This window comes from Clupea harengus, chromosome 13, assembly GCF_900700415.2.
Source record: "Clupea harengus chromosome 13, Ch_v2.0.2, whole genome shotgun sequence".
In the NCBI taxonomy this organism is placed as follows: Eukaryota; Metazoa; Chordata; class Actinopteri; order Clupeiformes; family Clupeidae; genus Clupea; species Clupea harengus.
Genome location: NC_045164.1, coordinates 16913869 through 16931193, shown reverse-complemented (window position 1 = coordinate 16931193; position 17325 = coordinate 16913869). Strand labels below are relative to the sequence as shown.

Below are 17325 nucleotides of genomic sequence, written 5' to 3'. Positions count from 1 at the left end.
TTTTTGCATTGTTTATATAGTGTATGTAAGATAAGCATATCATTTTGTTATAGATTGCTACTATTTTTCCCACAAATAATACCTACCATGATGGAGATAAGTTAGCCTTTTCAAGTGTGTATATATATATATATAGCATTAGACACTCTCTATTATGTAATAACAGTTCTTCTCTGAACACATCCGTATTTGAGCGGCAAAAGTTTGAGTTTGAGTTTGAGTTAGAGACTTCTGTCAGACGCAGGACTAGGCCCGCCAATTTAGACATAAATATGTCTATGGGCCCCCAAGACCCACGGGCCTAGGTGAGACCGCACCTGCTGCACCCCCTATAGTAATGCCCCTGGATCTGTAAGAGCACTCCTTCACAGTACAGCATGCGCTGTCTGTAGCCCACTCCTACTAAACACAACAAGGCTGACAAGAAGTATGAAGAATGTTACGACAGGTGTCAAGTGATGCACTATTCATGACTGGGACGCACTAAAGAGCAATGTGTTTAGATTTAAAGATGGAAAGGGTGTCCACTTCTCAGATTGAAGCAGGAGGTTTATTCCACTGAAATGGGGCTCAATAGCAGAAAGCTCTGCCTCCTATTGGACTTTTTGATATTCTTGGAATTACAAGGTGTTAGACTCCGAGGAAAAAGAGACCCAAATGCAGACCAAAAATGCGGGGGGAAAAAATAGGGTTTATTTGTACAACAAAGGTCAATTAAAAATTCAAAAGGGTAACGCACAAAAGATCCAAAAAGGTAACGCACAAAAGATCCAAAAAACTCAGAGCAGTCAGAGCAGACGAAGAAACCCAAAAACAACAACTTATCTCAAGCCAGCAGAAAGTCAGAAAACAGACGAGTTACAATCCAGGTTCTTCAGACAGATCTTAGGTTACGACCAGACATAGAACAAAGGGCAGACTGAACTTAAATACTGGAGGGGAAACAGATAATTGGTGGGAAGCAAACAGGAGGCAGGGGAAACTAATCAAGACAACAAGTAGACTGATTAACAGGACAGGTGTGGTAGATGATCACAGGGAAATGCAGGAAGTGACAAGGCAGGTGGGGCGGAGTGTCAGAACAAAACAGAAAACACATGGCATAACAAAAACACAAGGGGCACATGTCAAAACAAACACAATAGACACGTAACAGCCAGAGTCCCTTGAACATTAGAGAGGATACTAACAGTACCCCCCCCCTAATGAACGCCTCTAGGCGCTTTCTTGGGTGGAATGGGATGCTGGCGATGGAAGTCCTTGCGGAGCGAGGGGTCCATGATGTACCGGGTCGGAACCCAGCACCTCTCTTCAGGGCCGTAGCCCTCCCAGTCAACGAGGTACTGGAGTCCCCGGCCCCGGCGGCGAACATCAAGTAGTCGGCGTACCGTGTACACCTCTGAACCGTCAATGAGGCGTGGGGGTGGGGGGGGTTTGGGGGCAGGATGCAACGGGCTACAGATGAACGGTTTGATTTTGGAAACATGGAAGGTGGGATGGATACGGCGCAGGGGACCAGGGAGGTTGAGACGGACTGCGGTGGGACTGATGACCTTGGTGATGGGGAAGGGTCCGATGAAGCGGGAAGTGAGCTTGCGGGACTCAGTTTTGAGAGGAAGGTCTTTGGTGGAGAGCCACACGCGTTGTCCCTGGCGATATGGGGGAGGTTGAGAGCGACGTCTGTCGGCCTGAACCTTCATCCTAGCTGAGGAACGGAGAAGAGCTGAGCGTGTGCGCCTCCACGTCCGGCGGCAGCGGCGGATGTGTGCCTCCGCAGAGGGTACCCCCACCTCTCTCTCCTGGTCTGGGAAAAGTGGTGGTTGATAGCCCAGGGAACACTCGAAGGGGGACAGCCCTGTGGAGGACGAAATGTGTGAGTTAATGGCATACTCGGCCCACGGTAACTGCTGGCTCCAAGAGGTGGGATTCTGGGAAGCCATGCAGCGCAGCACCGTCTCCAGCTGTTGGTTCGCCCTCTCGGCCTGGCCATTAGACTGCGGATGAAACCCAGATGTTAAACAAACAGAGGCACCAATCAATTTACAGAATGCTTTCCAAAAACTGGAGGTAAATTGTGGTCCCCTGTCTGATACTACCTCAATAGGTAGCCCATGGAACTTAAAAACATGTTGGACCATTGCCGTAGCCGTCTCCTTGGCAGAAGGAAGCTTAGGCAGAGGAATAAAATGAACAGACTTAGAAAAACGATCCACAACAGTGAGGATCGTCGTGTTACCCTCCGATGGGGGTAGTCCAGTGACAAAGTCAAGAGAGATGTGTGACCAAGGTCTTCTCGGAACCGGCAGAGGTTGCAGCAGGCCGGCAGGTGGTCGGGTGGAAGTCTTATTGCGGGCACAGACTGGGCAGGCTTGGACAAATCGGTGGACCTCCTCCTTCATGGAAGGCCACCAGAACCTTCGGCCGATGAAGGCTTGAGTCCGTCTGGATCCCGGGTGGCCGGACAGCTGGGTAGAATGGCCCCACTGCAAGACCTGTGGGCGGACAGCACTAGGGACATACAGACGGTTATTAGGACATTGACTGGGCCCTGCTTCATTAACCAGGGCTGCAGTTACAATGGACTCGATATCAAACTGTGCTGCCCCTAAAACACAATGCGGGGGAAGGATGGTGTCAGGCTCTTGGGTCTTTTCATAAGGACTGAACCTTCGGGACAGTGCATCGGGCTTCACGTTCTTGTGGCCAGGGCGGAAGGATAAGGTGAAGTTGAACCGGGAGAAGAACAGGGACCAGCGGGCTTGGCGGGGGTTGAGTCTTTTGGCGGTGCGAATGTACTCTAGGTTCTTATGGTCCGTCCAGACCAGAAATGGCACGGAGGAACCTTCCAGCCAGTGTCTCCACTCTTCCAAGGCCATCTTTACTGCTAGCAGTTCCCTATTGCCAACATCATAATTATGTTCAGTGGGGGTGAGTCGGTGGGAAAGGAAAGCACAAGGGTGGACCTTGTTATCCTTGGCCGAACGTTGGGAAAGCACAGCTCCAATGCCAATGTCCGAGGCATCCACCTCCACAATGAACTGCCGGTCGGGATCAGGTTGGATCAGAATGGGGGCTGAGGTGAACCGTTGCTTTAGGGCGCAGAACGCTCCCTCTGCTGAGGAGGACCAGACGAACTTGACAGCCGGCGAAGTCAGAGCCGTGAGGGGGGCTGCCAATGTACCGTAATTACGAATAAAACGGCGGTAAAAGTTTGCAAAGCCAAGGAAACTCTGAAGCTCCTTGCGGCTAGAGGGCGCCGGCCACTCCAGTACCGCTCTGACCTTTTGTTGGTCCATCTGGATGGCACCGGGTGAGATGACATACCCCAGAAAAGCAACAGTGTCCCGATGGTACTCACACTTCTCAGCTTTAACAAACAACTGATTCTCGAGCAGCCGCTGAAGGACCCTACGGACATGAAGGACATGTTCTGATAATGACTTGGAAAAAATTAAAATATCATCAAGGTACACAAAAACAAACTGATTAAGCATATCTCTGAGAACATCATTTATCAACGCTTGAAACACAGCTGGGGCATTAGTAAGACCAAAGGGTAACACCAGGTATTCATAGTGGCCAGATGAGGTATTGAATGCTGTCTTCCATTCGTCCCCCTCACGGATGCGGACGAGATGATAAGCATTCCGTAGGTCAAGCTTGGTAAAAACAGAAGCCCCTTGAAGCAACTCAAAGGCAGAGGACATGAGTGGTAGAGGATAACGGTTCTTGACCGTTATGTCATTGAGGCCCCGATAGTCAATACATGGGCGTAAGGAGCCGTCTTTCTTGCCAACAAAAAAGAATCCTGCCCCTGCAGGAGAGGAAGACGGGCGGATTATGCCTGCTGCTAGGGACTCCTGGACATACTTGTCCATGGCTTGAGTCTCAGGTCGGGACAAGGAATAAAGACGACCTCTAGGGGGAGACGTGCCAGGTAGGAGGTCGATGCCACAGTCGTAGGGACGATGAGGGGGCAAGGAAGAAGCCCTAGACTTGCTGAAGACCGCCTTTAGGTCCAAATACTCTGGGGGAACAGCTGATAGGTCTGGGAATTCCTCCGAAGTCCCTGGCGCTATAGACAGTGGGGTCTGGGCACGACGGAGACAGTGGGAATGACAGAATGGGCTCCATCCCACAATGCTCCTACTCACCCAGTCAATATGTGGGTTGTGTTTGGCAAGCCAGGGGTGGCCAAGGACCATGGGAGCATGCGGGGAATCAATAATAAAAAAACTCACTTGTTCATGATGGTTGCCCGAAAGGCAAAGGTCCACAGGAACGCTGGCTTGTGTAATTTTGGCCAACTTCTGGCCATTCAATGCATTGGCCATCATTGGAGTCCTGAGCTCAATGGTCGGTAACCCCCACTGAGCGACAAAGCAGGAGTCCATGAAGTTCTCCTCTGCACCAGAGTCGATCAGTGCCACCACCTCCTGTTGTTGGTCCCTCCACTTCAAGATGGTAGGGAGGAGAGTTCGTTGCTGTGATGAGGGTTGTACGGGGGTCACACTCACCAGTACCCCTCTTACTGGTGAGTGTTGGCTTTTACCGGGCAGGAGGAAATGAAGTGCCCTGGCTGGCCGCAGTACAGGCAAGAGCGGGAGCTGAGTCTTCTTTGTCGCTCAGCCGTGGTCAGGCGGGTGCGGTCAATTTGCATGGGTTCTGACCCAGAGGAGTCAGAGGCAGACAGGAATGTTGGCTGGGTGGCAGGAGTGGGAAAAAAGGTCTGAGAGGGACCCCTAAGGGCTCTTGCTCGTCGGCGCTGTTGTAGCCGTGTGTCGATGCGAATGGCAAGGTCCACTAGGCCCTCGCAGGTGTCGGGCAGGTTATGGGCGACGAGCTCGTCCTTGATCTCTTCAGACAGCCCGTTCAGGAAGGTGTCGAACAGAGCCTCAGGATTCCAACCTGAAGATGTTGCAAGGGTTTGAAAGTCAATGGCGAAATCAGACACTGACCTGCGTCCCTGGTGCATGTGTAGCAACTCTCGTGCAGCCTCATGACCGTGCTTAGAGCGGTCAAAGATTCTCCTCATCTCAGCTGCCAATACCTCGAAATTACCACAGGAAGGTGACCTGGCCTCCCAGAGAGCGGTTCCCCATTCTCTGGCCCGTCCGGACAGCTGGGTGATGACATAGGCCACCTTGGCACGCTCAGAGGGAAAGGTGGTCGGTTGCAGCTCAAAGATGAGGGAACATTGGGACAGGAAGGAACGGCAGGTACCAGGTTCGCCAGAGTACTTTTCAGGAGGAGGCAGTTTGGGTTCATGAACTGGCGGTGAAGATGAGGTGTTTGGAGCAGCCGCAGACAACTGAGAGAGTTGAAGTGGCTGGATCTGGGCGGCCAGGTCTCTGATGCTTGAAGCGACAGCCTCCAGCTGAGACTGGACAATGCCCAGGACAATGCCTTGTTGCTCTAGGACAGCCTTCACCTGGTTTGGGTCTGCTGGGTCCATTCTGGTCTGGTCGTACTGTTAGACTCCGAGGAAAAAGAGACCCAAATGCAGACCAAAAATGCGGGGGGAAAAAATAGGGTTTATTTGTACAACAAAGGTCAATTAAAAATTCAAAAGGGTAACGCACAAAAGATCCAAAAAGGTAACGCACAAAAGATCCAAAAAACTCAGAGCAGTCAGAGCAGACGAAGAAACCCAAAAACAACAACTTATCTCAAGCCAGCAGAAAGTCAGAAAACAGACGAGTTACAATCCAGGTTCTTCAGACAGATCTTAGGTTACGACCAGACATAGAACAAAGGGCAGACTGAACTTAAATACTGGAGGGGAAACAGATAATTGGTGGGAAGCAAACAGGAGGCAGGGGAAACTAATCAAGACAACAAGTAGACTGATTAACAGGACAGGTGTGGTAGATGATCACAGGGAAATGCAGGAAGTGACAAGGCAGGTGGGGCGGAGTGTCAGAACAAAACAGAAAACACATGGCATAACAAAAACACAAGGGGCACATGTCAAAACAAACACAATAGACACGTAACAGCCAGAGTCCCTTGAACATTAGAGAGGATACTAACACAAGGAGACCTGCTCTCTGGGAACGAAGTGGTCTTGGTGGGCTGTAGGGAACAACTTATTCCTTGAAGTAATTTAAAGCTAAGCTGTATAGGGTTTTTTTTATATTAGAAGGAGTACTTTGAGTTTACTCACCAAGATTTTGGGTGCTAGTGTTGGATGGCCTACAAGCATAACCTCAATTGTATCTCTTCAGGTGTCATCAGGATAGCAATGGAAGTTAATGCCATACTATCTTATGATGGCACCTAAGGGTAGAATGTACAAAGAGATGAGCAAGGGTCCAAACACCGAACCTTAGGGAACTCCATAGCCTACTCTGGTTTGATTGGATGGCTCATGGGGAACTCCATGACTTACTCTGGTGTGATTGGATGGCTCAGGGGGAACTCCATGACTTACTCTGGTGTGATTGGATGGCTCAGGGGGAACTCCATAACCTAGTCTGGTGTGATTGGATGGCTCCATGACTTACTCTGGTGTGATTGGATGGATCATTGTGAACATGAACAAAACTAAAGAAGGTCAGAAAGGTAAGACCTAAACCAGGAAAGGGCACAACCTTTGATACCAACATGATGTTTGAGTCTCTGTAGCAAAATATGATGATCCATAGTGTTGAAAGTAGCACTAATGTCTAGAAGAACCAGTATTAAAATGCACCCATGATCAGATGCGATAAGTAGGTCATTCAGAACTGTGACTAAGGCAGTTTCAGTGCTGTGATGGGCGCTAAAGCCAGGTTGGAGGTCTTGGATATTGTTTTTTTTTGTGTGTGGAAAGGGGGTGAGTTGCTTTGCTATTACTTTTAACAAGTATTTTTGACAAGAAAGGGAGGTTGTATATAGGCCTATAGTAAGCCAGGTTACCAGGATCAAGGTTTGAGGTTTGAGAGATGGTATGATCACTGGTATTTTGAATGATTGTGGAATGTATCATGAGATTTTCTGAATTGTTTACTACTTTAAATAGTGTCTCATAATAAGCATTGCATATTTAAGAGGTTTTATAGGGATGGTCCAATCGTCGGCCTGTGAAAGAACTTGATTTTTATCATTGGATAATTTGTTTGATAATTACTGTTTGTAAGCCTCTAAAAAGCTCTCACATTGGCTGAAATCTTATTATCTTTAAATTCATGAGGTGCTCTGAAGATGTAAACTTTTGCTCTGACAAAACAGGTGTCCAACCGAAAGAAATACAAATGTCCTTGACAACGCTTTAACACTGACCCATGTATACAGAGTCAGATTTATAGTTGTTTTATAGTATAATATTTTGGAGATGGATAGATTATAGACTAAGGAATGTATTTACGGCAACATTTGAAGAAGGTCATTTTTAGATGCACTCTCCTTTCAAATCACTTTATCTCGTAATGAACTTTAGCAACACTGGACTGATTTTGTTGTAAGATACACCATGTGTCTATATGCATCGGCATCAGTATATTATATGTCTGTTTATTTATCTGTCATATTATATTTTCATTTTGGAATTAATAATTTCTTGTGGGAAACATCACCTTTTCGAAATGGTTACAAACCTTTGAATTGGCCTGAACCTTCTAGAGCAAGCACGAACATGGTGGCAAGGCAAAACTGAGGCTCTGCTTGAGAGCTAGAGAGAGGGGAGGACAGGAGGGAAGCGAGGCAAAGCAGAGAGAGTCAGAGGCAAGCAGATAAATTCATGCATACCTTTTTTACCTTTTTTTTGTTTCCTAAATACGTAACGCCTTTCCATGTATTCCGTTACTTCCCAAGCCTGCATTTAGCATATATGTAGATGTATATATACTCAAGTATGCATAGAAGTGGGTAAGATGAGTAAGAGGAAGAATGAGTAGCCAGCATTCAAAGTATCGCTTATACAATAACATAGTATGTACAAGGGGTGTCACAAAACAAAATGACTGCTACTAAAAAAAATTTTATGCCTCTTTACACTTCACAATTCATAAAGCGTTATCTATCTTGTATGCATAGGTTAAGTGCATATGCGTGTGTGCGTCAGCAACAGTGACAAAATATTTTTACACTCAAAGGCCTATTTATAAATAAAACATTCCTACTTTAAGATTAACATTTTGTCCCGGTGAATTTTTTTTGTGAATTTTTTTTGTGTTATTTTATGTTTTAACATAAATACCAGACTAGGAAGCATAGTATCATACTCCCTTTTAGCTTGGAATAAAGAAGAGGAACTTCTAGGGAACACACCCAGACTATGACCCCTCTGAAACAATCCACATATTTTAACAGCAGGTGAACCCTTCAAATGTACTCCTTGGGCATCTAAGGGCATTCATACTTTAGAGAATATGTAAGGCGACTGTGACCTTCGTTCATTTCAGGAATTACAGCACATGTTTGACTGCCCAGGCTCCTCATTTTTTTCTTTCTTTAAGATTGCAGTCATCATTGAAGACGTGGTATTCCTTGTGATGCACAAATACAAACCCACCTAATGTCAAACTGGATTAAAAGCAACCAGTGCTTTCGGGGACTAGTTGCAAAAAATCTACACCTCCCTGATAAGTGCAAAGTGTAAAACATTACCAGTTGAAAGTATTTGGGACTGCCCTTAAAGATGAGGCTGAGGGGCCAGGTCAGAGGTACCTGTTGATTTGACATGTTTTTATTTGACTATTTGTGAGTCTGCAGTTTCCTCTGAGAACCGAAAGCATGGATAGGCAGGATGTAGCACCAACATTTTAATTTGCATAAGTTAACGTCCTCTTTTTTTCTCTTTGCAGTGAATTTCGACCATTTCCAAATACTTCGCGCAATTGGGAAAGGGAGTTTTGGAAAGGTGAGAAAAGAATGAGAACTTCTCTGTAATTTAAGTCTTACATTGAACATTTGCACATTGCACACAACAATGCTCTCAAACTTTGTAACATTTGGTTTTGGGAAAGCAACGCTTACGAATCTTTGGCTGAGCAGTCATGAATGTCCGTCACAACCCTGACACACTGTCTGCGTTTCGGATCATGCATGGTTTCGGTTTAGTGAACAAAACTCTGTGAGTTAATGTGCTTTGAAGTTTCTTTCAATGATGATTATATCATTTCACTCAACCTTTTTTTCTGTTGCTTAGATTAGGTGGATTTCAGTTATTATCTTCGCTATTGAGAATGCTTGGTCCATATGATCAATTATTTAATTTAATACACCTTCGTGTTTAAGCTACGTTGAGATATCAATGATTGCAATGTGGTGGCTTCCTTGTACAGCACATTTAGTGAGCTGGGGCATGATCAACGAACATGAAGAAGTAGGCTGGCGTTGACGTAGCATGTGTTATGCAACTTCATTATTGCTTCATGTGAATGCCAAAGCACTGTCAATACAAACTGTTATCAAACGTTGTAACGTATACAAATTCTGATTGCCGTCATTTTCATTCATGGGTCAACTAGGCTACATATTTTGATGGATATGCAATTGTCTTTAACTTGGGGGGGGGGGGGGGGGGGGGGTGAAACAACCATAAAAGTTAGGCTTGTTCTAGAGAATCCAGCCTAATGACATAGGCCTATAGCAAGTGACACATTTCGACAAGAGGTGGACATGTTTGCTAAGCTTTGGAATTCAGCAGTGTTGCTAATTCACAGATTTTGAGGGGCATTTCACTTATTAGAAAAGGAACTGTCCCAATATGAAAATATCGGACGAGGCATAATGTAAGATAAACTCAAAGTGGTGGTGTTGCCAGCTCACCGTTGATGGGATGCAAACCATCTCTGCATGTCCTTTTAAAAGAAGGAGACATATTTTGTGACCTTGATTAATTGTGGTGTTGCGTTCATTTGGTGATTGTCAGAGATTGAAGTAGACGAAGTGTCCCAATATGAAAATATGAGGTAGAGAAACTCTGCTTCAGGCTGTGGAGTAGGCCTACGTAAGTTAACCTAGCTCTGCAAATGTATATCACTATTTAAACCTGGATGCTAATAGATTACTTTAATCACTTGTATTGTTTTGGCGTTGTATGATTCAATTCAATACAATTGTATTTATATAAGTACTTCACTGGTAGCTAGGTTTATTATTAATTATTATTATTAATATACCTATATATTATATATTATTATTAAACCACAGAATGTATTGCCATCAAACCACCTAAATGAGAAAATATGTTTTTTTTTGTTTGTTTAGTTATTGTGTTGCTTACCCCAACTTGCTGTATTTACTACTACGGAACACCCTGAAAACTGTAGGTCTCTCACTCAATTTACACGAATATGATATAAATGCAGTAAAATTGAGTCATACTACTTTCAGAATTTAACAAAACAGCAAACATGTCTGTGTTACAACCTTACGCAGGCATAGAAGACGAGTGGTAGTTGTTACAACAATAACATTTTGGATCCTGCAACATATTTGAAGTCAAAACACTGCAGTGGAAAAGTCTGGCCTCCTCAGAATTACATTACTTGAGACATGAACATCTCTATAACAATAACAACATGTGAAATACATTTTAATGAAACATTTGACATGATTATATTCCAATTTCAATTAAGTGGACTACCTTATATTTTATGGTGATAATGGTGACAGGAAAGCTTTTTAATGTCATATCGTTAGGTATCATAGGTTCCTTGCTTTACAGTCGCCTATTTCAGGCCGCCAAAGGATGCCAGACTTGGTTCACGGCCAACTTGGCATCTCTCACAATTTCTTTTAAAATGAGCCAATCATCGCTGAGTGTTATACCGTGCTGACTGGTCTGTTTATGAGAAAAAAATATCCAGTGTGCATTTAGAGAAGGCCCAGGCAGTGCCGCTGCTAGCCATTTTGGTGCCCTAAGCATAAGTCCTTTATGATGCGCGCCCCCCCCCCCCCCCCAAAAAAAAGTTTGTTTCTGCCAGTTTAACATTTTATTAAAACGAAAAAGAACAACTTCCTCAACCCCAAGTGAGGGACACTTTCTTCCAGGTGTGCGCACGCGCCAACAGCTGACCAACAATAATGAAAATCGCAAGGTTTCATTAGCCATACCATAAACCTATTAATTTCAGTGTAATTTTGGCCAACCACTACTGTACTTGCTTGGATGTATTGTTCATAGTAATAGTCATGACAATTATTACAAGTTTCTCTCAAATTTCATGTTGTTTTCTTGAAATAGCATTAGACCAAGGCTGCCCAATTCGGGGCCCGCGCTCCGATCAGAATCAGAGTCAGAACGTCATTCGTTAATCAGCATTTTAACCCATTTCGAACAGGGCCTCTGTCTCAACGTCCTATGTAACTCAGACTGGTTGCAGTTCACTGCCTGGCCATAGTTTTAACATTGTTTTAGATGGGTCAAGGGGGGGCGCTATTTACCTCTTGCCAGATCCATAACTTTGCAGCTAAAGTTGTAATTCCTGGTTGCTATGGTTATCTAGCTAAGGCTATGGTTAGCTAGCTAAGGAAACTTTTAATAACAAACGATTTAAATGGAAGATTTCCGTTTGCATGAAATGATAGCTAGTTATCTAGCTAATGCTAAATTAGGGGCGACAGTGGTACAGGAGGTAAAGAAGTCGGTTAGTAATCAGAAGGTTGCTAGTTCGATTCCCTGTCGAAGCGTCCTTGAGCAAGACACTGAACCCCTAATTGCTCCTGATGTGCAGTGTGCCGTCAGTGTAAAAAATGTAAAATGTGTATACATTGTAAGTCGCTTTGGATAAAAGCGTCTGCTAAATGACTAAATGTAAATGTAAATGTAATGTTATAGTCTCCTCGATTTAACTTCTACAATTATAATGGGTGCCTGTGACACTTCGTATGAACGAATTCATATTCACACATATTAACACCAGTTCATTATGTGTAAAGAATGCTGATATGAAATATGAAAACAACCAGTAGTCAATGTGCAAGCTTCCAATTTAATTTGATTTAAGATACTCTATTTGAGTTGGGGCAGTCTGTCCTTCAGTCGAGGCATGATGATCTCTCGCTACAAGTTTCACCTGTTCGTGTTGGCGTAACAAATGCTTGTGGAGTCAAGTGCAGTTGAGAGGCGCTTGTCTCCAGGGCACAGATTACACTTAACTGTTATATTTTTCTCTTTTCACGGATACAAATAAAAAAGGCTGTGATTGGAATACAGGACTGGAGCTGTCCCTGACGGGACAAATCAAAATCACCCATAATATTTCGGGATGTCCCGGACAATTCGGGACGGTTGGCAACCCTACTTGCACCTAACATATAACATATTTGAGTGTGCTAACATTAGCAATAACGTCAGCTAGTTCGAGGTGTATGCATAGGCTAACCATTAAATTAGCAGCACATTTCCCGTATTTAACAATGATTACACATGGACTTACCTGAAAGTGATGCACGGGCATCATCTCACAGTTTATTTCTCTTTCTTTTGTCTGCCCCTGACTCCTGTTGTCTTTTTGAGGCCATTTTCGAAAAGCTGACCTAGCCTACTGTCAAAGTTCGTCAGGCCACTGAGATAGGAAAGGGCACCCACGGCAAGCTTGGGAAGTTGAGTGTGTGTGTGTGTGGGGGGGGGGGGGCACCAGCGTAACTTTTTTTAAGCAATTAAATATATCTCTTGTTCTGCCTGTTTTGTGATATACATGCCTAAAAGGTCCCTAATATTTCTATACTGAAATAATATCGGCATTATAATTATTATAACTATGATGATTTTTCAGTTGCCTATTTTTTGGTGCCCCCACAGGAGTTGGTGCCCTACGCACAGCGTGTAGTGTGCGTTATGGGAGCGGCGGCACTGGGCCCAGGAATGTTTGGCATCTATGAAAACATACAGTAAATTGTCAATAGGTGGCCAACTGACTTCAACCTGCCGCTGTCTTCTCACCAATCAGATCATAAATGCAAATAGTGGCTGTCTAACATGAGCCACTAATGAACTGAATTTCAACCAGAGGATGAGTAGTTGGTCAAAGATCATTGCCGTAGTAAGCAATGGATGTCACCTTTGAATTTTTGGTTGCAAAAGGATTTTGTTAGGTTGCCATTTCAGAAAGGGAGACTGATGCCAGATATTGCTTTAGTGCAAAAAAACAGCAATAAAGTGAGAACCTTTTCTACCCTGCACTATGCATGACACACAAGAGGCTATACTGTTAGCCATGTGTGCTGTTTGAGAGGACAGCTGTTTGTGCGAGCAATCCATGGGTTACCACAGGGTTTGCAGATTGATCTAATTTGGTTACATGAGAAATCGAAGACCCACATTACATCTAGTCTTAAATTTAAAGCTATTTGGCAAAGTAAGGACTGACCGATCAAGCAGTTGTCATAAGCATCCAAAAGCACAATAGCCAGGTAATCAAAAAAAGTGAGATAATGAAGTGTCAGTGTCAGTAATCAGTGTGGTGTACATGGGAGAGCAAGAAGTGGCATTTCGTGGGCATGATGAATCTGCTCTGAACAGGGGTAATGCATTGAGCTCGTAAATGCTTGTAAATTATGGTCATAGATCGTTTCACCTCATTGAAAGAGAGGAGAATGTTGTAAGTTGGGCTAGAGCTGTACATGTATATATTTGTAATACAAATCATCCAATATTTGTGCAAGAGAATGTTACTTCGACTTCCTACCATGTCATTAGGAGATAGCCTAGTTCCCGATGTTCAGTTTGTGTAGTATATGGGTCTACTTACAGTGTCTGACAAGGTAGCCCATTTATAACTTTGATAGCCTCAATTCTACCCAGCATGCATTGCAAGACATTTGTTATCTCAATCATATTGTTCTTTGATTGATCTTTGAAGCACATTTTCTTTGTTTTAAAGTAAGTGATGACTTGATTTGGGCAAAGAAACTGACAATATTATCTTTAACACCTAATAAGACATTGTTGCTGTCGCCGTAGCATAAGTTTAGCACCGTATCTGCAAGAGAAAAAAAATGTGCTGGCCTCCTCTATTAAAATTGTCACGCTTTACTACTGAAACAGTACTATTTCAAATGAAGACAATCTGTATGTTTAATGTTTAATCAACAACAAAGTTAGAACATATGACCTATAAGCAAGGAAACAGTAGCATCCCTACGGAGAGGAATGCATTAACTAACCCCACAGTTTAAAATATGATGTTGCAGTTTATGAATGAAAATAAATGATCAGACAAACCAAAACATTACTTTAACATGTTTGAATTATCACAAAGTATGCCTGCTCTAATGAAACATAGTCAATTGTGCTGCCTACAGGATCGTGTTTAAGAAATAGCTTATATTTTCATATCATAATGGACATCTGTGTCATCCTCACTATCTACCCCGTGAGTTTACAGCAATCATCACCACCGCGGTATACATCCCCCCACAAGCCAACACAGATACCGCCATATCCAAGCTGCAGGAGGTGATAAATAAACAACAGCATTGTTATCCGGCAGCTGCTATCATCGTTATAACAAAGCCAAACTTTCCCGGGGCCTGCCAGAATTTAAACAGCATATCCACTTCCAGACGCGAGGAGACAACACCTTGGAACACTGCTACACTCTGTTCAAGGACAGCTACAAAGCTATCCCCCTGCCTGCATTCGGAAAATCCGATCACGTTGCTATTTTCCTTCTACCTAAATATAAGCAAAAGATCCTAAATGAAGCTCCGGTGACGAAAGAGGTAAAACGTTGGACTGACCAATCAGAAGGCTTGCTGCAAGACGCGCTTGACAACACTGACTGGGAGATGTTCCGGGAGTCCTCCGATGACGTCAGTGAGTTTGCGTAAGTGGTCGGGAGCTACATCCACCTACTAGTAAATTATATTATTCCATCAGTCAAAATAAAAGTTTTCCCAAACCAGAAGCCATGGGTAGATGGGACTGTCAGGGCAGCACTATCAGCGCGTACTGCCGCCTATAATGCTGGGATTTCTATGGGGGACAAAGTGGCTGCTTATGGCCTGAGGAAGACGTTAAAGCTGCAAAGTGCCGATATAAGGACAGAGTGGAAGCCGACTTCAACGCAGGAGACCCCGCTAGTGTGTGGAAGGGTCTGCGGATAATGACAGACTTTGTGTAGCTCTGACCCCTCCCTTGCTGATGAACTCAACACTTTCTTTGCACGGTTTGAGATGGAGAGCGAAAACCATAACTCAATGGCAGTCATGATTGCCAATAACACTGAACCCCCCTTCATAGTCAGTGAGAGTGATGTGAGGAGGGTGTTCAAAGGGGTAAATGGCTGCCGGGCCTGACCAGATCCCTGAGAGGGTCCTTAAATCCTGTGCTGACCAACTAGCTCCAGCGTACACCAAGATCTTTAATACATCTCTGGCCCAAGCTGTCGTCCCATCTTGCTTTAAAAAGTCAATTATTGTACCGGTGCCCAAGAAAAGTATACCATCATGTTTGAACGATTACCGTCCAGTGGCCCTGACATCTGCAGTGATGAAGTGTTTTGAAAGGCTGGTGAAAAATGATATCTGCACCTCCCTGCCCAACTCGTTCGACCCCCAAAGCAAACAGAAGCAGAGACGATGCCATCTCCAACCTTTGTCGCAGCCCAGCTCTCAGAAGGACACAACAAGGGAATTTCTCAAGCACGTTCTTTATTAAGGCTTCAAACTTAAAACAAAGGTATTTAAACAAACAGAAAATGGGGTAAACCCTCCGGCTTGCACCCAGTGCAACCGGCACCTTCCCCTCTGTCTCTCTCGCTCTCGTCAGTCTTTCTTACTGACTCTTTAAACCCTTTGTTTGACTAGATTGGCACTGATCAGCCACTAGTCAAACAATCTGCAGGTGAGCAGTCAATTAGTGAAAGCCCGACCTGCCTAGTCCCCAGAACACCTCCCCAGGGTCCTAAAGTCTGCCCTGTATAGGCCTGGTAAAGGAATTCACCCATGTTAAAACTAAGTGGGAGCCCAAGAGCAGCTTGGGCTACCACACCTTCTACACACCACTCTTACTCACCTGGATGGTGGGGGGGGGGGAACTATGTGAGGATGCTGTTCATTGATTACAGTTCAGCTTTCAACACCATAGTCCTCCTGGTCGCCAAGATGAGGTCGCTGGGGATCGGCACCGGTTTGGACACACAGACTGGAGTGTGTTTGCCACCCAGGCCACACTTGACTCCCACACGGACATCAACGCCTATGCCTCATCTGTACTGGACTTTATCAACACCAACATCAACAGTGTCACCACCCTCAAACAAATCACCACTTTCCCTAATCAGAAGCCATGGATGAACAGGGAGGTCCGCCTTTTGCTGAAGGCACGCGATACTGCTTTCAGATCAGGTGACACCCAGGCCTACAGTTCATCCAGGGCCGACCTGAAGAGGGGCATCAAAAAGGCCAAGCACAGCTACAAACTCAAGATTGAAGAGCACTTCAATAACAACTCTGACCCCCGACGCATGTGGCAAGGCATCCAGGCCATAACGGACTATAAACCCACCAACACCTCCCCCCAAACCGGCGAAGCATCACTCCCTGATGAGCTTAACAGCTTTTATGCACGATTCGATAGGCACAACCAGGAGGCGGCCATCAAGGCTGTACTCACTACAGACAACCAGCCCCTCACACTCTCCTCCACCGACGTGTGTGCTGCACTGAGCAGGACTAATGCACGAAAGGCTGCTGGCCCTGATGGCATCCCTGGACGGGTGCTCAGGGCCTGTGCTGGGCAGCTGACTGAGGTCTTGACTGACTTATTCAACCTGTCACTGGCCCAAGCAGCTGTCCCCACGTGCTTCAAGACCACCTCCATCGTGCCGGTGCCAAAGCACTCCAAAGCAGCGAGCCTTAATGACTTTCGCCCAGTTGCACTCACTTCAACCATCATGAAGTGCTTCGAGAGGCTGGTCCTGGCTCATCTTAAAACATGCCTACCACCCACACTGGACCCCCTCCAATTCGCCTACCGCCAGAATAGGAGCAAGGAGGATGCCATCTCCACGGCACTACACTCCGCCCTTTCCCACCTGGACAACAGTAACACATATGCGAGACTGTTGTTCATAGACTTCAGCTCTGCATTTAACACCATAATCCCCTCCAAACTGATCACTAAACTCAGTGATCTAGGCATCAACACCTCCCTCAGAAACTGGATTCTGGACTTCCTAACCAACAGACCCCAGTCTGTCAGGTTAGACAACAACACCTCCTCAACCCTCATCCTGAACACTGGTGTCCCACAGGGCTGCGTGCTGAGCCCTCTCCTCTACTCCCTCTTCACCCACGACTGCACAGCTGTACATGGTTCTAATACCATTGTAAAGTTTGCAGACGACACAACGGTGATTGGCCTCATCAGCAACAACGATGAGTCGGCCT

At 45.1% G+C, this 17325-nt stretch overlaps 1 protein-coding gene across 1 annotated transcript in view; it reads left to right on the top strand.

Moving 5' to 3' along the window:
• Positions 1–17325, top strand: part of LOC105892717 (serine/threonine-protein kinase 32C) — a 95776-nt gene that overhangs the window by 20976 nt on the left and 57475 nt on the right. Inside the window, exon 2 of the mRNA XM_012819024.3 lies at positions 8787–8842. Coding sequence (XP_012674478.1) covers positions 8787–8842 — 56 coding nt within the window. The remainder of the gene's footprint in view (positions 1–8786; positions 8843–17325) is intronic.